Source organism: Plecotus auritus (assembly GCF_963455305.1).
Source record: "Plecotus auritus genome assembly, chromosome: 14".
NCBI classification, from domain to species: Eukaryota; Metazoa; Chordata; class Mammalia; order Chiroptera; family Vespertilionidae; genus Plecotus; species Plecotus auritus.
Window position 1 is genome coordinate 7,551,788 of NC_137780.1, and position 23,535 is coordinate 7,575,322.

General features: G+C 41.4%; 1 protein-coding gene across 2 annotated transcripts; it reads right to left on the bottom strand.

Annotated features, from left to right (window-relative positions):
• Nucleotides 1–365: 365 nt before the first annotated feature.
• BROX (BRO1 domain and CAAX motif containing) lies at nt 366–23,523 on the bottom strand. Of its 2 annotated transcripts, none has more exons than XM_080651282.1 (13): nt 22,663–22,786; nt 19,794–19,910; nt 17,789–17,895; nt 17,354–17,450; nt 14,222–14,317; nt 13,025–13,097; nt 9,801–9,906; nt 8,560–8,649; nt 7,007–7,092; nt 5,851–5,932; nt 5,414–5,564; nt 3,688–3,847; nt 366–2,494 (listed from the first exon to the last, which is right to left on the bottom strand). In XM_080651282.1, exons 2-13 carry the CDS (start codon nt 19,892–19,894, stop codon nt 2,411–2,413), a joined length of 1,233 nt encoding a protein of 410 aa, XP_080507408.1. In that variant the 5' UTR covers nt 19,895–19,910; nt 22,663–22,786; the 3' UTR covers nt 366–2,410. The 2 variants fall into 2 exon arrangements, with proteins under 2 accessions (XP_080507408.1, XP_080507407.1); XM_080651281.1 differs by lacking the exon at nt 22,663–22,786 and adding an exon at nt 23,130–23,523 and having other exon boundaries at nt 370–2,494.
• Between the last annotated feature and the right edge of the window lie 12 nt (nt 23,524–23,535).

The following is a 23,535-nucleotide window of genomic DNA, read 5'->3' on the forward strand; positions in this document are numbered from 1 at the left end:
ATAACACTGAAAATGCCGCCTCAAGATTCCAAAGTACAAAGCGTTCTGCAGAGCAGTGCTCAGCGGCGATAAGCTCGCTAGCGAGCCTACCACAGTGCGCAGACCGTGTCACAGGGACAAACACCAGGAATAAGGCCAATCGACATCGTGCTTCGCGATGAAGGGGTGATAAGTACCAATAAACAGAAACCAAATAGCCTAGGGCGTGTGGAACAGCTAACGAACTCATGTAGCATAAAACAACGGACACACATGGACTTGTCACTTTCCGATGTCACTGTGAAAAATTATGGCACTGCACTGTGTTAACTCTGTCACTGGCTTAATCAATGGAAAACTATTTATAGAACAGCAAATAAAAATGTCAATGAAACTATAAGTAAAATTACTTTTATTTTCATAAATAAAAAGATGATTCATTATACAAACAACAGTCAGCAGAATGTTAGCTGTCATTATCTGCTTTAAGTGAAGTATGAAGTGTCTGCAGCAGTTAATGCAAATAGTTCCCTCTCTCTAGACCCTTCATGCAACTTCTTTACGAACAATATGGCAAAGGGGATATTGCAGTCACAAAGCGTTGCCTTTGCGGAGTCAACAGAACGTTTACCTGCTTAGGTCAAAGTTCCCAGTTACGGACTAAACTGCCAGTATTGACTGCGTATCACAGAAGCACTGAGCGTGCTACAGGCTTTCATTCCGTGTGTGGTAGTATGATGCACACGATGTCCACGTGAGGATTAGCAGCTTGATTAATAAGCACTGGTACCTGCAATAAGCTGACCCACTGGGCCCAGCTGTAAGCTGCAAGGACAGCTCAGTTCTGTCCGCTACTGGTGTACAGCGAGCCGGCGACGGCTTTGTCATCACAATGCAGTGAATTTAATTAAAATATTAAATTCTAACTAAAATGTGATGTCTGTTCGGTTATTACTCTACTTATTCTGGAAACGGCAGCTTCAAAACACGTTTTACAGCAAGGAGCATTTCCGTATGTTACTTCCGGTAGCATTCCACATATTTTTTAAACACACTGATTCTATGTAGCTTGTTTCACGAGTGTAAATTATGATTTTAGTAAGCACTTATTTGAGCACAATATTGATTCAGACAGGCATAATCTATTTATTCTTCATAATGAAATGTTTATTCCTATTTCAACAGTCTATGCAGAGTTTACCTATTTCTCAGAGTTGCTGTGTGGACTCAAGGGTTTATCTATGGAAGTGTTCGGTGCAGGGCCCGGCATGTAGTAAGCTCCAACATATACTGCTCTTATTACTAAGTGAGCCAGCCCATTTATGAGAGGAAAATTAGCTAATGCCCCCAGAGAATAATCAAAAGATAAACCTACATGTGTATGCATCCACTATATCCCAAGTCTATGTACATATGAAACGGTTTCAAATATTACGAACTATTGTTAAGATCATACTGTATCTGTTGTTCTGTTAAGTTTTTGCTCTGGCCTCTGGCCTAAAGCAGCACATATCCTGTGTATCTAAAAAATCATATAAAAGCAAGGTACACTACCCCAGGTAACCAAAGCATTTTAGTCTAACGTCTCTAGCAAAGAAGTGGAGTGACAGTGTAATTCAACCCTCCCCTTAGGTTCAAAGTTTCTCTCGACATCATGCAACATCTGACTTCTTCAAAAACCTTTTCGTTCTGGCTCCCCTCACACAGAAACATAAGAGCTACTGAAAGTTCTGCCCTAGAAGTGAAAAACCCATGAGAAAGAAACTCGTGAAAACCGGTTAAGTTTACAGACAGACGAGGTGCAGGGCCGCCAGAGCAGAAGTCCTTCAATGATCTCAACATCACCGAACACTGATTTCTTAGTAAATCATAGATTCGATCGTAAGGGGTTGGGTATAAACACTTTCTCACCTTTAACTATAAGTGACTTTTTTTCCAGTGGAAAAGGTAACTAACTCAGAACCTAAGTCTGTGCTACAATGAAAAGAATGTGAAGGGAAAACTGTCTGTTGGAAACAGACTCCTGTCATTCTGCTGGTATCAACTAAAAGGAAGGAAAAAAAGATTTTTGTAAAGAGAGAAAACATACCCAAGATCACGTGATTTTGGCCTATACTATATTAACCTATAATTCATTACTACCCAGAGTGTGGGGGGGAAAAACCAAAAAACAAAACCCAACCCTTAAATACACTCTTCAGGGGCAGAATCAAGTCTTTCCCATGCTGTCCTGGTTACAAAGGAGTGTGGAAGCAAAGCATGAAGCCTCAGTACATGAAAAATCTAACAGCTAAACTGAAGGCCGATTCCCTCTGAATGTACTCAATTATTCTACAGGCTTCAGAGAAATCATTTCAAGAAACGTGGACGGAAGTCCACGGCTTATCTCGTCCCCTAGCCGAGCGGCTCCCATGCACCGGGGTCAGTGCATTTAGGAGACGGAGCACCCCGTGTCCTTCTGAGGTTTGATGTCTGGTTCTTTCACAGGCCTCACGTCTTCTGGTTTGGGTTTGGTCTAGGGAGAAAGAACAGTACGACGTAAGAAGAGAAGCTAAGATTCGGAAAACCAACTCTAGACCTTTTCTACCTCCAACTTTTAAAAGACGCTCCATTCAATTCTCCAACACCGGGAGGAGCGAAGCTGTTCCGAAAGCTACGTATCAGTTCGGCTGAAGACATAACGGGAAAGCACTGCACTGGTGAGGATGGGAAGCTACGGGGGCCAAGATCAGGCTCCTGCTCCTCCTACGCTGTCTGAGGAGGAGACCGAGGATGATCGTGCACGAGGAGGCTGTGTGTTTGGAAATCACTCGTGACAGTAACAGGCCCTATTCTGGAGGCGGGCCAGGATACAAACACAGTTCTTTTAAGGCATGATGGCTTTAGCACGGGTGGGGAATTAGTTAAAAACCACCCCGTTTCAAGGGAGAATTAATTCCCACTTCCTTTTTTTCACAGAGCCCTCCCTCTTTTGGAAGTCAAACCTCAACACTTCTACTTCATGTACCCTTCGATTGAGTACAGCAAGAACTTAGACAGACGTGAATGCAAGCAGTCTTATTTGACCCGTGGGTGATTCCAGGCGATGCTGAAATCAGGCCAAGCTTTCAGTTACCCTGCCTTACGCTACATAAGAACAGAGAGCATCACTAGAGCAATAGACGTGGGCGAGCCATCCTCCTCAGAGGTGCTCTCCCTCTCTCTTCTCACAGGAGGCTCTGAACAAACTGGCAAAAAGGCAAGACAATGTGTTGAAACAAGGCCAGTCGATTAGGTGGAAAATCAGGAGACAATGAAGGCCTAGAGTTCTGTCTCTGAGAGTCCGAGAACATTTCACCAAGCATTGCAGTTAGCTGATTGAACATTTAGACCAATATATATATCTGCTTGGGCAGAGAACAGTATCAAAATGCTAGCTCTGAATTCTTTTTAAACATCTGTGAAAGAGCCCGGGCCGGTTTGGTTTAGTGGTTAGAGCATCGGCCCATGGACCAAAGGGTGTTGGGTTCGATTCCTGGTCAAGGGCACATACCTCAGTTGCAGGTTCCCCAGCCCTGGTAGGGGTCCGTGCACGAGGCAACCAATCGATGTGTCTGTCTCGCATCGATGTTTTTCTCTCTCCCCCCTCCTCCCTCCCTCCCTCTGTCTAAAAATCCTCGGGTGGGGATTTAAAACCGTCTGTGAAGGAATGAAAACCCAGTCTCTTACGCTGTCGTCCTTGGGCCTTTTGGTGAGGTCAAACGCAGCCAGCGTGTCCGGGGTCCAGTGTGCACTTGTAGGAGGAAATTCGAAAGGCACGGGCTCCACCAGGCCGTAATTTGCTTTGAGTTCCAGTTGTGGGGCTTCTGTTGGAATTTTTTGAAAGTAGCTGCAAAAAGCCATTGAAACAGCAATTTATTCCCTCATTCATTAACTATTTGAGTACCTATTATGTTCAGGGCCCTGTGCAACCTGCCTCATGTAGCTTACAGACGAGTAGGTGAGACAGTCCAGAAACCTTGTCGACGACGACGCGGTGCGACTGAAGCTATGACGACACAGAGTGCCATGGGAACACAAAAGAGGACAACTGACCCAGATCGGGTCTGGGGATGCTTTCCGAGGGGAGTGATTAGGGGACACGAGGCGTGTTCAAGGGCGTGAAGGCGCTCAGATGACCAGGTGCAGGAACAAGGGGAGGGATGCAAGGAGACCAAAGCAGGGACAACTTGGGGTTAACTTTGCAGCTGCGGCTGAAAAGCTGTTTTGTTCTTAATATATTTGTTACTGGGCCTCTATTTAGAAAGCTGGAAAGAAACGTGATAGAAATGAACGTCACAAAAAAATGTACGAAACCCACGTGAAAGACTGGGGGCCAAAGAGAGAGATCTCGCTAAGTGAGGAGATGTCGCTATTTTTTAATAGAAAGGCACTCAAGTGATGAGGACTGTGGCTTTATCTTCTTTGCACTTCACTCTAGGTTTTCCACATTGAGCACATTATTCCCCTATTTCCAATTAACTCATAATTTTTAAAAAGTATGGGAACTTTAAAGATCTTTAAAAAATTGTATCTACCAACCTACAGTTCGAACAATGCTGATTTAATAACAAAACTGAGGCAGGTTAATCTCCCTGCTTACAGGTGGCTGAGACAAGGGTGAGATGACTATGCAAAGGGAGTTGTGAAGAATATATATAACATGTGGAGGAAGAATGGCGGGGAAACAGAAAATCAGGACCGTATAAGGGGCTATTACGTTATAACTGAAAATTCATGTTTAAATTTTGAAATCTGCTTTTATACATCGTCATCAGAAGCAGAATAAATGTTAAGATAACACAAGTAAACTTTAGTACCGATTTTAAGAGAAGATTAAAGTTAATCTTAATTGCAATCTGACATAAAATCTTTGGAAACAGATCAATGCATACAGTTCGCCCTCCTCATCTGTGGATCCCCAACATATATATATATATATATATCTGGAAGTTACAGATATTTACCAAAAAAATCTGCCTATAAGTGGATCCAAGCAGTTCACACGTGTTGTTCAAGAGTCAGTGGCCTACCCGCATTACTATTACTAAGACTAGAGGCCCAATGCATGAAGATTCGTGCAAGAATGGGCCTTCCTTCCCCTGGCTGCCAGCACCGCCTTCGCTCTGGCTGGAGACGCCTTTTTGCTCCAGCCCGGAGCCACCTTTCTGCCTTCCCACACTGCCCAGAGGCCTGGAGCGGCTGGGGCAGTGCGGAAGGCCTGCGTCGTCACTATGGCGACAATGCAAGCGTCCTGCCCCGCTCCTGGCCACTCAACGCCTGCATATGCAAATTAACCCATCTTTGTTGAGTTAATTTGCATACTCACTCCCAATTGGCTGGTGGGCATCACAAAGGTACAGTCAATTTGCATCTTACTCTTTTATTAGTGCAGATACTGCTAAGCTGTACTCACATAAATCCATTTTCTCTCTGACATTTCTCTAGGGTATTCTTCACAAGGTTTCCAAGTTTCCTGAAGAACAAGTGTTCCGAAGGCTTGACTGTTGGTCCCGGTCCTTTGGTTTCTCCATATTCTTTGCATAATGCTTCTGCCTTTGCAAAGGCTGGTGTGAAAGGGATAGAAAGTCATTTGATTTGAAGTCACTGTTGATTATTCACACTAAAAGTGCTTTAAATCAGAGAAGGCAGGGAATGCTGCAGCAACACCAGCATCAGTGCAAAGGGAAGCTGGGTCTTCTCTAGAGTCTAGGTTTCTGAAACGTTTTTTCTTTTCTCCAACTCCCATCCCCGTTCATGAACTCAGCCAAAATCTCTTTTAACTGCCTCTCCCCTTTAGGATAAAACATGTGTTTTTAAGAAGGGAGTTAATAATCTGGTGGGAATACTCACATTTTTCTGCTTCTTGGAGAGACCTGATTGCCTCACCACATTTATCACTAGCCAACAAAGTCTGACCGTGGTAACAGTAAGCCTGACAAAAGACACAAATTTTCACTCATTTTCTCCACAAATGATGCTTTCCACTGCCATTGTTTTATATATGCATCAGATAAATCATTGCCTTTGCCACTGGTTGAAGTTTCAATGCAATCCCTTACATTTATTTACTTGAATAAGCATTCCCCCATCTCTGTTAGTATCAAAAGTGGAATTACATCAAACCTTTGGGCCAAACTAGTCTTTTAACCATGGGCTGAGAGCAAAAAGCATTTGCTGAAACCTGTTTCTAAAACTAGGGCATTGTGGGTAAAGGAGGGAAAGCACTGTGCTAATGGAGAGGGAGTGGGAGGGAGGACTTAAATTAGGACTAAACCGGTTTAAAGCATGAAGTTGGATATGCTCACTCTTTAAATGTCTACATCAGTATAAGGATGGCACACACATGGTCTTATGCAGCATGCTTAAAAACCAGTTATAAGGCTTAAGAAATGAAAATATCTACCTAGATCTGAAAAAGGGTGGGTTTTTTTGTTTGTTTTTTTCATTTCAGAGAGAGGTAGGGAGAGAAACATCGATCTGTTGCATCCCGCCCCCATTGGGGATCGAACCCGCAACCTAGGATGTGCCCTGACCAGGAACCTAACCCGCCACCTTTCAGTGTACGGGATGACGCCCCAATCAACCGAGCCTCAATGGCCAGGGAAAGGTCTGGTGGGTACAAGAGACAAAAAGGCCACTTCCCAAAGAGTGCTTATTAATAGTTCTTCCCCAGCGAAGGTGATGTATGTTCAGTATGTCCTAAGATTAGAATTAGTAAGTATCTTTCTACAGGGTGAAATGAGAGAATTCTTTAGTCTGCAGAAGCTTCCAGCTTAAAAGTGGGTTTAAATGGAACAGTAACTCCACTGCTAGAACCCAGTTCTAAGTTCTCCATCCTCTCTCTCCACCCACCTTAGTTCACAGTGGTGGCCGCACTGACTGCTGGTGACCAGCTACTGAGAACTCCATTATTGGTAAAATGCTAATTAAGGGCCGGGGAGATGGCACGCCTGGCACTCAGGGCCGGGAAGCCGGTATTTTGCTGTTCCGGGTTATGCATACTTACATACGCTGTGTAGAAGCACATTTTCAAGAGAAGGTATTTTCTCCATTTAGCAGAGTATGCAGGCTCCAAACTGGATAAAGTATGATCTAAAGTTACATTTTAAAAAGCAAAATATCATTTCACCCTGATTCACTAGAAGACTTTTAGTTCATGTGTTCAGATGCTAAAAGCAGAATGACATTCAAGTCTAAACTCAAGCATTTACACATTTTTAAAAACCTCGCTTTATTTCAAGTGATTTATTTTTCCCAATAACTATATAGTAAGATTGGTTAAGTACCAGGGCCCTTCTTTGATTTGATGGTTAATGTAATTTAGGTTTAACATAATGATAAAAATAGATATAACTAAGGACTTGAAGGTAAATATGATTTATACTATTACATTATCTATTTTTTAAAAGTTACATAGCAATGCAGAGTAGTCTAGTCACCCACGTCAGAAACATGAGGGACACACTCATTCAGTCCCATCACTGAATCTCATATGAAATACACACATTCACACATCCTGCCACGCATCTCTCAAGTCTGTTTCTTCCTCCCCATTTCCTACTTTGCTATCTTTGTCTAAGTGTTCATCATTTTCTCCTTACATTATAAGCATTCCTCCTAAGCACGCCCATTTCTCATCTTAAAACCATAGAGACCTTTTAAAAATTCAAATGCAATCAAGTCAAGTTTACTTTGTATCATTTAATGGGCCCAAACATCTACTGAATAAAGGCCAAACTTCTCAGATAGGCTTGCAAACCAGTTCATGATTTCACCCACGCACGCTTTCCTAACCTCTCCTCCCAACATGCATCCTGTGTTTTAGCAAGAGCATCTGTCCAAAGCTCCCAGAAGGAGCTAAGTTCCTTTGTATCTCTATAAACTACAGAATGTTCTCCTCTTCCCATCGCTCAAGATTCCTAGCACCCTTAGAACTTCTATTTATATTTCAAAATAAGGCTAACATAACACCTTCCTCTCGCAGGCCCAGGTCCTCCAGGCTTCTATTTCACTGCTGTAACATCTTATTTCATGCCACAATAATGTGTGTGTCCCTTTCTGTAGACTGTGAATCTGTTCTACTGATTTTTGTGTACCAGTAACTAAAATAGTAACCATCCCATACACAGGAACATGTATGTGTTCCCTAAGTAAGTGAATGAAAAGAAAAATAGGCTAATGAGACGACCAGAGTTCTAGTCCCAGCTTCTCAACGGCGAGCAGTTAAATGATGGGTCAGTTATATTAATTCTCTGGCGTTTGGTTTCTTGTCTCACTAAGAATAGTAACTATACGGTTCTAATAAAGACCAAACAATTTTCAAAAGCAAAACAGCTATATAATTATTAAGACATAATTGGTTAAAAAGTATAGTATCGTCCTTTCCATTAACTGTGAACAGCTCTAATTCTTTGCTTTTCAACAAAATTCATAAAATAATGCAGATATTATTACGTGAAAAGTCTGAGCATTTTTCTGATTTGCTTGTTCCCTATTTAGCCCGGAAGTTAATCTGAAAACCTAAAGGCTAAACGTGTAACAACGGGATGATGAACGTACCCGCTTTCTGATAGAAATTGGCTGTTTCGTAGGCCAGCGCCGCTATCAGTCCCGGAGCATGCTTCAGCTCAATGGCTCGAGCAATTGTCACTGTGACCAAAACACAATCAAATGAATCTACGTTCAATGATAATGGCAAAGGACAGTCCAACCACCTATGTGGGGTTTTAATAGTTTCTTCAAAGTTTTACTATGAAAAGTATGCTACAGAAAATGCAAACACAAACTGAGCTTGCTGGCTCTGATGCTATTTTTATTTTAATTTTTTAATGTTTTTATTCATTTTAGAGAGAGGATGAGAGAGGAAGAAAGGGACAGCAACAAGGATGAGACAGAATCGACAATTGGATGCCTCCTGCATGTCCCACTGAGCTTGCAACCTTGACCTCCTGGCTCATGGGTTGACGCTCAACCACTGAGCCACACTGGCGGAGCCCATTTCTTTATTTAAATAAATCACTGTAGCCAATTACCATCTAATCACAGGAAATTACTACTATAAAACAGCATGATGTAAGAAGAAACAAATACCTTCAGGGCTCTGGAATCAGAAATAAAGCAAAACTAAAGCCTACAAAGTTTATTGTTTTCACCGAAGTCTTCATTTATTTCCTGCCATTGAAAGGGGGTAATTTCAAGGCAAGCCAAATAGTGGAAGAAGAAAAGGACTGAGCAAGATGGAGGGGGACAAGGTGAGTTACAGAATTAATTTCATTTTGTCAGATACACTTTGTGAAATCAAATACTTTTAAAAAGAGACATGAAGGGGAGAGGCTGGGGGAAGGTCAATGGGGGAAAAAAAAGGATATATATGAGCTACTATATGTAATACTTTAAACAATTAAAAAAAAAAGAGACATGAAATTGTGAGGCCTTTTTCCGCTAACTAAAAATGAAGGCAAATGCTAAAGGAAAATTATTCCTCACTGTAAATTTTTCAAAACCTAAAACTGGATTCTAGCTAATTCTAATTTGAAAAAGAATGGGGGTGGGGGGGAACCCTGGCCAGGTAGTTCAGTTGGTTAGAGCTTCATCCCGATATGCCAAGGTTGTGGGTTCGATCTCCGGTCTGGGTACTTACAAGAAACAACCAATAAATGCATAAATAAGTGGAACAAAAAATTCAATGTTTGCTTCTCTCTCCCTTCCTCTCTATCTCTTAAATAAATTAATTTAAAAAATAATTTTTGTTAATGCCGATACAGACTTTCTTTTAAAAACACTTTATAATCGTAAGATACCTTCTTGAGCCTCAGCCTGACACTGAATAATGTAAGCTTCTAGGAGCCGTGCTTCCAAATCTCTCCCCTTCTCTGCAGGTGTGATAAGCCTTGGGATGTGACTTTCCTGAAAGAGAAAAAAAGAAAAAAAAAGCCCCATTTCTTTTATCCCAGTTGTGAGAGATGAAGAAAGTGGAAGCTGATGGAGATTTATCAGAAATATAAGGTAAAACAAAAAATGTGTTAAAAAAAAAAAAAGGAAAAATACTAAGCATATAGAGAATAAAAGCTCCTGTATACGCAAACGTTCAAAGCTTTTTATAAGCTTCTGTAAAAATAAGAAATTCAAGAACAAAATCTGGATCATAATGGATTGGTTAATGTGCAAATCATATTTTCACCTTAGAAAACGTTGAACTGAAACAGTCACCTTGTGAATGGCAGCCGGCACTGCTCACTCACATGAACAACTGGATATAAAGACGACGACAATTCTACAGCTCCCTCGGGGTCACGGCTTTGTGGTCACTGTAAAAGCATCTTATCTTACCCTAAGAAAACCCAACACTGGTCTCCAGGAAATAGTGGTTTAGTGAGCATGAGATGCGCGTGATTCTGGTTGGAAATACATTAATCTTTCTCCTAATTCCCAACCATCTTCAGGCACTTCAGATAACTAGTGTGTACTGCACGCCCTGCAGTGTTCTCACTGAGACAGAGAAAACACAGCGGCTCAGGTGTGCACAAGTCTGACTGCTGCTGGCCGCTGCTGCAGACAGCAACAAGAACCGGTCAGCACCAGCAATTTCGGTGCTTTGTCTTCTGCCTTTTCAGGAGAGACAGAAGAATAAGCAGTGAATTACGACGTGTGTTTTCTCATTGTGAAATTCACTGGTGATTTTCTAAAATGGAGACACTATTCTACAACTGGTCCCACTCATCAACATGGTACTTAACATGAGAAAACCAGAACACACACTAGTACTTTTTACATAATGAATAATGCCCTCGTGCTCCACCCCAAAGAAGTAAAGAAAAATTATTCAAGCCTGGCTGGTGTGGCTCAGCAGCTGAGCAGGGCACATGCCCGGGTTGTGGGCTCGACCCCTAGTGGGGGGCATGCAGGGGCAGTCGATCAATGATTCTCTCTCATCACTGATGTTTCTCTCTCTCTCCCCCTCTCCCTTCCTCTCTGAAATCCATAAAAATGTATTTAAAATTTTTTTTTCAAGAATTAAAGCATTAATGAGAGAAACCAAGATGGCGGCATAGGTAAACACCTAAACTGCTGCCTCGCACAACAATTTCAAAACTACAACTAAACGACAAAACGGAGATCCAAAATCACAGGAAGGCTGATTGAGTGGAAATTCTACAACTAGAAGGAAAGAGAAAAGAACACTGAGACTCAGAGGAGCTGCAGGAGGCAGAGGTACTGAGACGCACATGCCGAGAGAGCGGGCAACTGAGTACGCGGCTGGCTTTCTCAAGCGGGAGGGAGACAAAAGCTCCCGACTGCACGGAACTCCAGTTCTGGGCAAGACTCTGGGGATCCAGACTAATTCAGGGAGAAAATGGACTGTCTGGCAGTGGGCGGAACTCAGGGGCGGCTTTCTCTCAGAGGTGCTTGCAGTGATTACCATGGGACACTGAGACACAGAGGCCTATTAGGGCAGGGCTGATGGGAAACCAATGCTGTCTGCTCCACCCTGAGACTCCGCCCCATCCAAGCTGAGCACAGAGGCTTTTGCAAGTCTTGTCTCATAAGGGTGTCTCCAGCACAGAAGTTCTCCCAGCCTATACACCGCTGATCCTCACAGCCAATTGGCCTGGAGGTCAATTCCTCCCAGTGATACCAACAACAATCAAGGCTTAACTACAACAAGACTGTGCACACAGCACACAAAGGGGTGCACCAAGAGTGTCCACCTCAGGTAACTGGGGAGGCTGAGCCACTGGGCTCTATAGGACATCTAGCACACAAAGCCACTCTATCAACTCAGGGAAGCAACGAAAATGCGGAGACAAAGAAACAGATCACAAATGAAAGAAATGGAGGAAAGCAAATGACTGGATATAGAGTTCAAAACCACGGTTATAAGGTTTTTCAAGAATTTTCTAGAAAAGGCCGATAAATTTAGTGAGACCCTCGAGGATATGAAAAAGGACCAACTAGAAATTAAGCATACACTGACTGAAATAAAAAATATTATACAGAGATCTAACAGCAGACTAGAGGATCGCAAGAATCAAGTCAAAGATTTGAAATACAAAGAAGCAAAAAACACTCAACCGGAAAAGCAAAAAGAAAAAAGGATCCAAAAATATGAGGATAGTGTAAGGAGCCTCTGGGACAATTTCAAGCGTATCAACATCCGAATTATGGGGGTGCCAGAAGAAGAGAGAGAGCAAGATACTGAAAACCTATTTGAAGAAATAATGACCGAAAACTTCCCCCACCTGGTGAAAGAAATAGACTTACAAGTCCAGGAAGCACAGAGAACCCCAAACAAAAGGAATCCAAAGAGGACCACACCAAGACACATCATAATTAAAATGCCAAGAGCAAAAGACAGAGAATATTAAAAGCAGCAAGAGAAAAATAGTTACCTACAAGGGAGCACCCATATGACTGTCAGCTGATTTCTCAACAGAAACTATGCAGGCCAGATGGGAGTGGCAAGAAATATTCAAAGTGATGAATAGCAAGAACCTACAACCAAGATTACTCTACCCAGCAAAGCTATCATTCAGAATTGAAGGGCAGATAAAGAGCTTCACAGATAAGAAAAAGCTAAAGTTCACCACCACCAAACCAGAATTATATGAAATGCTGAAAGGTATTCTTTAAGTGGAAGAAGAAGAAAAAGGTAAAGATAAAAATTATGAACAACAAATACATATCTATCAACAAGTGAATCTAAAAATCAAGTGAATAAAAAATCTGATGAACAGAATAAACTGGTGGATATAATAGAATCAGGGGCATAGAAAGGGAGTGGACTGACCATTCTCGGGGGGAAAGGGGTGTGGGGGGTGCGGGAAGAGACTGGACAAAAATCGTACACCTATGGATGAGGACAGTGTGGGGGAGGTAAGGGCAGAGGGTGGGGTGGGAACCGGGTGGAGGGGAGCTATGGTGGAAAAAAGAGGAACAATTGTAATAATCTGAACAGTAAAGATTTATTAAATTTAAAAAAAAAGAATTAAAGCATTAGAAATATATTTTATTATTATTTTTTTACCTTTAAATGTTTAAAAATCCCAGCTGCAATTTTCAGGCTTCGATGGACCTCTTTCGCTTCCTCTTCTGTAATGCTTGAAGACAGTGGTTACGTTACTTAGAGGATCAAAGCCGTTGCTGGTATTAAAAACCAACAACTAATACATTATGTGTCATAAAACCAAATTAGTCATTTGTGCTTCTCACCACTAGCTTTCCTCCTTTTAGAAAGTCTAATTGGACATTTAACAAATGCACATGAAAAAGATCCAAAGAGAAGAAACTACAAATGAAAAGGAGATGATCTAGTGGTCTGAACAAAGGCTTCTTGTTTTTCCTTCCAGATGAGCTTCTGTGCATAAATGGCACCGAACGTCATACACGTAATACATGCCCACACTTGAAAAACACATACATACACGACATTCACTACTCTGCTCTTGTTTAACCCCCTTCAATTACTTTAGAGATAATTTTACATCAGCCTACACAATTCAACTTCATTTTTTAAAAATCGTATTTATTGGGGTGATACTGGTTAATATAGGTTTCAGATGTACAGTTCTATAATACATCATCTGAATACTGAATTGTGTGTTCACCATTCCGTCAAGTCCCCATCCATCAATTTCATTCTTAAATGGCTGCATATTATTCCCGTGTTCAGATGCACCAGAGTTGGTAGTGGATTTCGTATTGTTAATATCTACTTTTACTATTATAAAAATTGTATCTCATTTTATTTCACAATTCTTTAATCCTTCAGAACATCTTTTGCATCCTTTTAAAGCCTTTTTATTTAGGTTTCTGTGAACTGTTTATGTCCTTTATCTTCATTAGATTTGTTGGTCTTTTCCTTCTTGACTTGTAAGAATATAATTATAAAAATAATTTGTAGTATGCATTGCACTTTTTTTGACCCATCTATCATTTTAAAAATTGTTTATAGTACTTTTACATAGTCAAATATTCAATCTTTTTCTTTTCTTGGTTTAGGGTTTTATTTAAAAAGACCTTCCCCATGACAAAATTTTTCATTTTTTTTCCTCCTTTTGACACTGGGCTCCATAATTCTGAAACTTATATGCTAACATTTTGAGGCAACCTTTCACTTGCCAAAGTGGTACTTTTTATCAATAGTCTAGATTTTTTAATAACAAAGCTCCATATACTGGAAAAAATAATACATGTGCATATAAACCATCCCCTTTTAACTTACTTTTCTTTTCCAGCCAGTCTCGAGGCATACTTGGTGTACCACAAAGCTACATTAAATCCCATGGAAATTAATTCAAAAACAGCATCCTGCTGGGCACTAGAATCATAAACATGATCATTAAGTTTTGTCAATTATTAAGACATCTCTACATGAGATCTACTGGTACATCCAACTCAAAATTATAGGTAACTCTATACTAACTGAAAAATGAAGGAAACAGTCTTTGTGCTGAACACGGAGAGCTAAGACACACACGTAATTAACAATGAAGGCCTAAACACGCTGCCCGGCGTGTGCCCTGTAACAGTAAGCCGAGGTTTCCTAATGTAATGATGGTAGAGGTGAGCATGAGACTAGTCGTTGTTCCCAAAGGTGACTGTGCATGGAGGAGCTTTAAAAACACTGATTCTGGGACTCAATCCCAGAGACTCAGAAAGTCTGGGAGGGGCCCAGGAGCTGCATTTTTAACAAGTACCCGACTGATTCTGGAGCTGGTGGCTCTGATACCACATTTTAAGAAAATGGAATTCATAGGAGAGATGGTTTCAGGCTAAATAATTAAAGAAGGCTTCATGTATCTATAGAACCTGAAGTGTGCCCTGAAAGATGGCTGCCAGGAAGCAGAGGGCGTCCCAGGTGAGGGAACGATGCTGCTAATGCACAAGAAGGTCTGACGGTTTTCCTCACAGCAGAGACCCCACTAGCTTGACTGGCACAGATGGTTCATAAAAACAAATCGAGGAACAGAGGCAAGACGCCAAGCTGGAAAGAAACTGAAGAGGATTCTGAGCTAAGCCAATCAGCATCCTACAAAGAAAAAGGTCTTAAACTCAAATATACTAGTATTTTATATCTTGTTTCCTTCAGGTTCTATTACTAAATAGGACACAAAGATGACAAAAGCTTATTAAGCAAATAAGATAATACTAATTTTTAATCACTAGGTTTCTGCCACGACCCTGAAAATTCCTTATACATGATCTCATGTATCTCAAATGAGGAAGAAAACAATGCCCTTATTTTACATACACAATACTAAGATAAAGAAAAATTACCCGAAGGGGAGAAATCAGAATCATGATTCTACTTTGTTGCCTACATCTTAAAAGAAATGGAGACATAGAAACTTTTTAGATTAAAAAAAAAAAAATCTGTTATAAGACATACATAGTAACTCAAAAATAACTTTAAAATAACTTAAAAACTACTGTTTAATGTTATACAAAAATATGTTATGAACAAACTACCTGAAAAAAATTTAATGCATAGTTTCATAGCTTATTCTTTTCAGCATTATCTTTCAAATGAATTACCTCTGATGATCTAGTAGGCATCTCTAATTTTTAACTTTAAAGTAATAAAATAGCTTTGCTAATTTACAGTCACAGGAATAACTCCCATTTTTCCTTCATATATTTCAATCTGCCTCACTCCCAAATATTCCACTTCTATTGAACTACATCTAAGTAGTGGTCAGAGTATATACAGTTGAGGAAACTTTTCAGAAAAGCTATATTCATTCTATCTATACTCGTAAATATATTATCTATTGCATATCAGTAGCAGTCAAGGATAAAGTTACTTAAATTATCTCGGATGTACTGAATATTCAGTAGTATTATTTAAGGCCTCTATCACATAATTCTGCACTGTCTCATAAAACTATGCAGAAAATGCTGTTACAGGAATCAACATTTGGCGCACGGTGGGGAAAAGTGCCAAATATATGTGACGCAAAACAGTCTTAGAAGCTGCCCAAGTATTCTAATGTAATAAAGACAGCGGTTTGATTCTCAAAAAAAAAAAAGAAAAAGGTTTTTTAAATAAAAATATTCCTTACTTTTAGATAAAATACAAGGGAGTCACAGAAAGAAAAACAAAAAATGAGGACTTGGAAATCCTTAGGATCCCAGAATATTAAAATGTGGAAAGGATCCAGAGTCTCCAACTTCCTACCCAATTTATGATTTCTACATACAACATTCCCAAGGAAGGAAGGAAACTCACATTCACTGACTGTCTATTATGTGCCTGGCGTTATATTAGTCACGGAAGATAAGTGTTCATGTTCTGCTTCTCACAAAGGCCGATACCTGCAACCCCAACGTGCAGCGGAAGGGGCGGATGTTCCTGCACTACTGGCCTGAGATCACACCCAGTTAGTGTGAATCCAAGGTCCACACTCCTGCCTCCAAGGCTTGCTGTCTGGTCTTTCAGCCGTCTCCATTTCCTCCCCTTCTGATTTTAGAAAACAGTAATTCTAACAAATTGATATAAAGATACACAAGCATTTAAATAGCTCAGTGGTGTAAAAAAAAAAGTAGTTAAATAAAAATTTAGCACCATTATGATCTGCTTCCTGTTATAATTAGATCTCTTCTAATTAGTCTCAAATAAGTGGTAAGAAAGTTCTGAGGGGGGAGTTTTTTAAAATGAGCAGAAACAGTGTAGAGAAATTAGGAAGAAAATAAATATTGTGAATCAAAAGGGTATGGAACTGGGGTGGCATTGGGGAGAAAGAAAGAAAGACACTGACCAAGGATATCTGAATTATTCATCAGAAAGGAAAAGGAGGGGAAAAACCAAATTCTTTTCTGCCTGAATGTAGGCAAAGATCAAAAGCTAGCTTTGGGTTCCAAATTCCAAACACTCTGTGTGTGTCAAGGCTGGCCCAGCCAGCATGGCTCAGTGGTTGAGCATCGACCTATGAACCAGGAGGTCACGGTTTGCTTCCCAGTCAGGGCACATGCCCAAGGTGGGGGATCAATTCCAGTAGGGGGTGTGCATGAGGCAGCCGATCAATGATTCTCTCTCATCACCGATCTTTCTATCTTCTCTCTTTCCATTCCTCTCTGAGATCAATAAAAAAATAATAATTTTAAAAGTCAAGGCTATTCTAGTTAATATTTGTACTGATTATCTGAAAAACAGATTTGGTCCAGGAGAAACATTATATTTTTACTTAACAGCATGTATTAGGAGTTTAGGTGAAATTTTAAAAATTAATTTCCTGATAAGAGAAAATACTGATTGGGTCTATATTTTATTTCTTCAAAAACAGGGGCTATGAGTTAAGTACTGGCTAAATAGTTAAAAAAATGGCTTCAATTTAGTACTGTTAGCACTGCCTACCTTGGAACCTGTCCTTGTAATGTATCGGTCCACTTGAAATTTTGAATATATCGTAACTTACTTTCTTGGCTAGATTCATCCAATGAATTTATGAAACCTATAAACGGTACAAAACATTCCAGTTTTAGAAAGCAATATCAAGTATTAAATTTAGAAAATTTTTCAGATAATGACTTTTCCAGGTATCTGAATGAAACTCCTAACCTCTCTCTCCCTTTCTGTATCTCACACCTTCTCTAAAGTAACACATTATGAAATATGAACACATTTAATTTTCAAAATGTGAGAAAGACCACATACCACTCTTACGTTCTCACATTTCTGAACCTCAAGCATACCAAAGAATACAGCCCAGATTTGAAAAGTCTAAGAATTAAATGTGAACTTGTGCATAGCTGTCTTTTAAAAACTCCCGAGTTTGTATAAATAACTCACCTTGTAAAAGGGAAAAATACGCATCGGCCGCAGTCTTCATCATTTCTGGGTTACAGCTCAAATCCGTGAACAATTCAAGCAGCCGTGCCCTGGACGACCTCAAGTCACTTCCATGAGACAGAGACAGTCAAGTTAGTAAGCTGTGTTATAATGAGTCTGCGTCAAAGAGGTAAAACGTCAATTGTAACTTTTAAAACACCATACACACACACACACACACACACACACGCACGCACGCACGCACGCACGCACACACACACGTGCACGCACACACCTCCTCTAAGGTATTGCTAAGTACACAGAAATGAATTTAATTAGGGCTAACACTGGAGGTAACTAAAATTTCTAGTAACAATTGTTTTAAAAGTTGTACTAAAATAAACTCAGTCCAATTTAAAGGGACAAATCATGGGCATTACATGTAATAAAAATATATAGCAAGTTTTAATTTAAAAAATTAAGTATAATCACTTAAGATGGGAGGAAGGCCTTAAGAACGAGTAAACTAAATTGCTCAGTTCACAATAAAATTTTGAAAAATGGAAACTGAATACGTTTGTGCATGATTTTACTATCTTCTTGAAATTTCAAATTCGATATTATGTCGAAATATACTTTAACAAGTAGAAACCCATTTTAAAAATGAAATTTCATTCTGTAATTCAATATACACGTAAAGAATATGTAAAAACGTGTGGTCATTAGTCATTTTAAAACGTCTCCCTTCCCTTTTACTTCTTTGCAGCAATAAATGTTGTAGATCCACCGTTTCCTTCTTGAAATTCTTTTCTCCCTTGATTCCAATAACTCTAAATTTTGAAGATTCTCCTCTTATCTTTAAAGGTTCCTTCTTCACTTTTTCTATGCCCCCTTCTCATTCCCAGTCCAAAAATGCCCAGTCTCTAGCTTCCTCCTTTTCTCTCTTCTGAGGTCTCATCTATTCGTGCAACTTTCTATCCAACCCTAGATCTACATCACCAGCTCCAACTTGGTCCTGTTCCAGCTCCATCTCACTTCAGAAGGCAACTTGCTTAGTGAGGGTCCCAGCAATCACACTGCACTGACCATGTCTGAAGACACTTGTGTGCAAATGGCTAAAGACTAAATTTAAATTGTAAGCACCAAGGGAGTTTTCCTACCTTTTGCTCCAATTACTTCTTCCCACAAAAAAAGCAGCATCTCCCTTGATTTTCCTTTACTGGTACCATCAATGCCTTGATCACCTTGGTTCTCTATCTCATATACAATGAATGCTTTCAACTTCCCAGAGCAGATCTGGCCAGCTGACCCCTCCTTAGAAATAGCTCTTGCATCTCTTTTTGTTCTGGTCAAACTACTCTAAACAAAGGTTTTCTTGATAGAAATGACTTCTCTTCTTCTTTCTTACTATCTACATTAGGAATCAGCCTACTTTTCCTGTAATGGGCCTGGAAGTACATACTTTAAAGTTTCTGGGTCATCTAAGCCTCTATAGGAAATGCTGTTGTAGAGAGAAGGCAAAGGCAACCACAGACAATATGTAAATGAATGGGGATGCAGGGGCTGTGTTCCAATAAAACTTTATTTATAAAAACAAGCAGTGGGCTGAATCTGCTGAACAGAGTTTGCTAACCTGGTTTAAGCTAACAATTTATTTAAACTCCTTTTTCCTATATGAACACTCTGAGGGCTATTCAAGTCATAGGGTCAGAACTCAATGAATTTAATATCCAGCCAATTAACAAAACCCATATACGACTTTGTAGAGTCTCTTATACCATTATAATAATTCTTTTATTGTGATTGTTTTAGCCTCTCTGGGACTCACTGATTTAAAACTAAAGACCCTGGCCTGGCAAAGTTTAAGTAATCTAGGATTTAACTCTTCACATCACTTATAAGTTTGTAAGGAGTCTAAGTTTAGGGACAGTGTGTTACATACTTTTGGACTGACCATGGGACCTATATAATTCCATGGTACCCAAGGGTGACTCAACCAATACCTGTTGAGATTAACGAAACTTACCTGCAAATTTTTGAAGCAGCCGGACTAGTGACTACGCCATAATAATTAAAAGAAACAGGAGCTGTGGCTTTTAATGGATTCCTATGAAACCAATGTGTCATTTTCTCCAGATGTTTCCTATTTAAAAAAAAAAAAATGCATACAAGTTAAATAATGCAAATAGTATAAAAATAATTATTTTTAAAATAAAATTTTACTATAGGTATATACACTTTTATATAAAATACATGTAAAATATACATAGATAAACAAAATGCTTCACTGCTGTAAGTCAACCTTGTTTTATCTATGTTTAGATCAGGCCTATTAAAAAATAGCATTTGTATTATGCTAAGTGAAATAAGCCAATTTGAGAAAGACAAATTCACATGATCTCACTTATTTGTGGAATCTAATGAACAAAATGAATTGACCAGCAAAGTAAGACCCGAAGCATGGAGATGTGGAACAGACTGACATACCTTGATGTGGGGTTGGGGGGACCAGAAGAGATAAACCAAAGAACTTATATACTTACTAGAGGCCTGCTGCATGTGCACTGTTGGGGTCCCTCGGCCTGGCCTGCACCCTCTTGCAATCGGGGACCCCACGGGGGATGTTGGACTGCCAGTTTCGGCCCAATCCCCGCAGGCCAGGCCAAGGGACCCCACCGGTGCATGAATCCGTGCACTGGGCCTCTAGTATGCATATAAAATCTTTGGTTAATCTCTCCCCGCCCTCCTCCTTACTGGCTTCCCTCTGAGATTCATCAGTCTGTTCCATGATTCCATGCCTGTGCACTGAGCGTCCGCCCCCTGGTGGTCAGTGCGCATCATAGCTACTGGTCAAACATTCGAATGGTCGGAGGGTCGCTTAGGCTTTTATATATAGATATGCACAGCCCATGGACACAGACAATAGGGTAGTGAAGACCTGGGGGGTAGGTAAGGGCTCAGAGGAGCGGGATAAAGAGGGGTAAAATGGGAAATATCTGTAATACTATCAACAATAAAAAATATATTTTAAATAATAAAAAAAATTATAAACTGATGAACCAAAAGATAGATTCAGAGGCAGTAAAGCATCAAACAGACTGTCAAATTACAGCGGGAAGGTGAGGGAGAGGTGGGGGAAATAAGAGATCAACCGAAGGACTTATATGCATGCATATATGAGTAACCAACGGATGCAAAACATTGGGGAGTGAGGGCATGTATGGGAGTGGGGTGGGGGTGGGCAATGGTAAGGTATGTACACATATAATACCTTAATAAAAATATATATTAAGAAACAAACAAACAAAATATATATATATTTTAAGAAAGTAGCATTTGGACATTTGCCCACAATAACTGCAATGTTAACCTGAAGCAGTAACCTTTAAACCCTAGTGTACATTAAAAATCACCTGGGGGGGTGCTCATTAAAATGCAGGTTATCAACATCTGGGGTAGGACCTGGAATGCTGCTGCTGCTGCTGGTCCCTACACTACACTTTTGAGTAGCAAAGTACTAGACTTTGGTTGGACAGCCACAAGTGAGAATGACAGAGAACCAGGTGAATGTAATTGCCAAAACAGGCAATTTGGACTGCTAAGGTTACTTGAGAGAAATAGGTTTTATTTTATTTTTAATCCTCACCCTGAGAGACCAGGATTGAACTCAGGGCCTTTCAGTTCACAGGCCCATGCTCTACCCACTGAGCCAAACAGGCTAGGGGGAAATAGGTCTTAAGGTAACTATACTTCCCCCATGATAATGCTGGCATCAACTAACAGGTTAGATAGCATGTGTTCTATAGTAAATACACTTTCAACACAATAGCAAATAAGGATCAATATTTTCGTGATTAAAAAAATGATACTTGGTCAATAATTTGGAAAACGATGTAAGTAAAATGGCAACTACAAAAAATTTAAATTAGAAAAAAAAAAAAGGTGTATGTCACTTGCCTATACGTCCTTGAAGGTCGGTAGTGCAGATTTTACAGGAAAGCCTAGCTGAAGACTTATATGTGGCAATTAGATTCCAGGAAGTAACAGACAAGAAATTCTGATAAGGTTTAATTAATTTGAAGGTATTATACAATGTTGTCGATCAGTTTTTCTTAATGGGAAAAATACCCAGGGCTGCACAGGGTGTGAAATGCCTACTTTTAGCACCTCCCTTACCTGTTTAATTATTCACCACCAAACAGGTTTTAGAGAGCACCACGCGTTTAATGAAGAGAAAATGCATTGTGTTCTCAAGAAGAAACTGGGCAAGTACACTTCTGACTCAAAACATTTAACAAGTCCTGATTATGTATATACATATACTAGAGGCCCGATGCATGAAATTCCTGCAAGGGGCTCGGCCCTCACAGCCCGGGCTTCCCCAGAAGGTCATCCAGCCGGTCGTTCTGCTATTTGGTCTAATTAGCATATTAGCTCTTTATTATATGTATATATATCAATATAGATATATATATAGAGAGATAGATCTATATATATATATAATCTTCTAGACACCATCCACGTTCGCCTCCTTTATAACCCAAGTAAATACAGCACCTACATGCATGTAAATCAGCCTTCTAGAGATAATGGCACACAATACACTTGATTTTGTGGCAGCAAATTTCGTGCACACACTCTGTTAAGGCGGCCTGCCACTTCCGGGATGAACGTGTCTGAGGGTCATCCGTCCCAGACCCTGCACCCCGGTTTCCAGGGATTCGGAGGGTGGGGTCGAGGGACGCCACACCCACCGCAGGTGCAAGGGGACCTGCAGAGCCACCGATACAACAGCGGGATCGAGGCCGCCACCTAGCAGGCCTCCACAGTGGGGACTGACTACGGACAGGGGCCCCCACCACTCCGGAGCCCCCGGGTCCCCCCCGGGAGCCTACCTGAGCGGCGCCCCGGGGCCAGAGCGTCCGCTTCCTGTTTACCACCAGCCTCTTCCCAAGCTCCGCGCCCGGCCGGCCCGGGTAGGCGGCGGCCACCCGCGCAGGCGCCAACCCCGGGCGCCCCACTTCCCGACAGGCATTTCTGTGGAAAGCCGACACTCCCCACTCGGGGGGACGGGCCGACGACCGCTGGACAAGCCCCTATTTAGCTGGAAGCCCCCCAATACCAGCGGAGAGGCGGGCAAGGGGGTCCCGCGAATCTGACTCTGTTCATGCTGTTGATTCGCGGGGCGCAAAATAAATTTTCTCTTTCTTTGGTTTCAAGATACCAAAAGGAGACTTTGGGGGACCACTATCCGGGAGTCTATGGGGACTGCAAAAAGGGGGTGACCCCATTGTCTGGGACTCCAGGGACGCGACAAGGGCAGGATATTACTGGGAAACGCCCGTCCTCTTGACATACTTACCGGATTTCTCGGAGCCTGGACGGCAGTCCTCCTACGGGAAGAAAGGCACGGTTCGAGCGGCCAGCGAGGAAGGGAGGGACGCGGACAACCTGGCCCCTGAGCTGGAGCGACGGGAACCGCGCATGCGCGGATCTGGACCACGTGACCCGGCGGCCATGACAGCTACCGAGGCAGCCGCGCGGGCCGCTGGGGGCGGGGGCTGCCGCGTCGTCGCGGCCCCTCCGGACGCTCCTTTCCCGGGCCCTTTCCTAGCTGCTCCGCCCTAGTCTTTCCTCTGGAGCTGCAGCCTCGTCTCCAGGGAGAAGCGCAGAGGAGGCCCGGCCTCCGCGGCCGAGGCAGACGCCGCAATAGCGCCGGCGGCCGCTGGGGGAGCGGGGCGGCCTCAACCTAACGCGGGGCGGGGCCT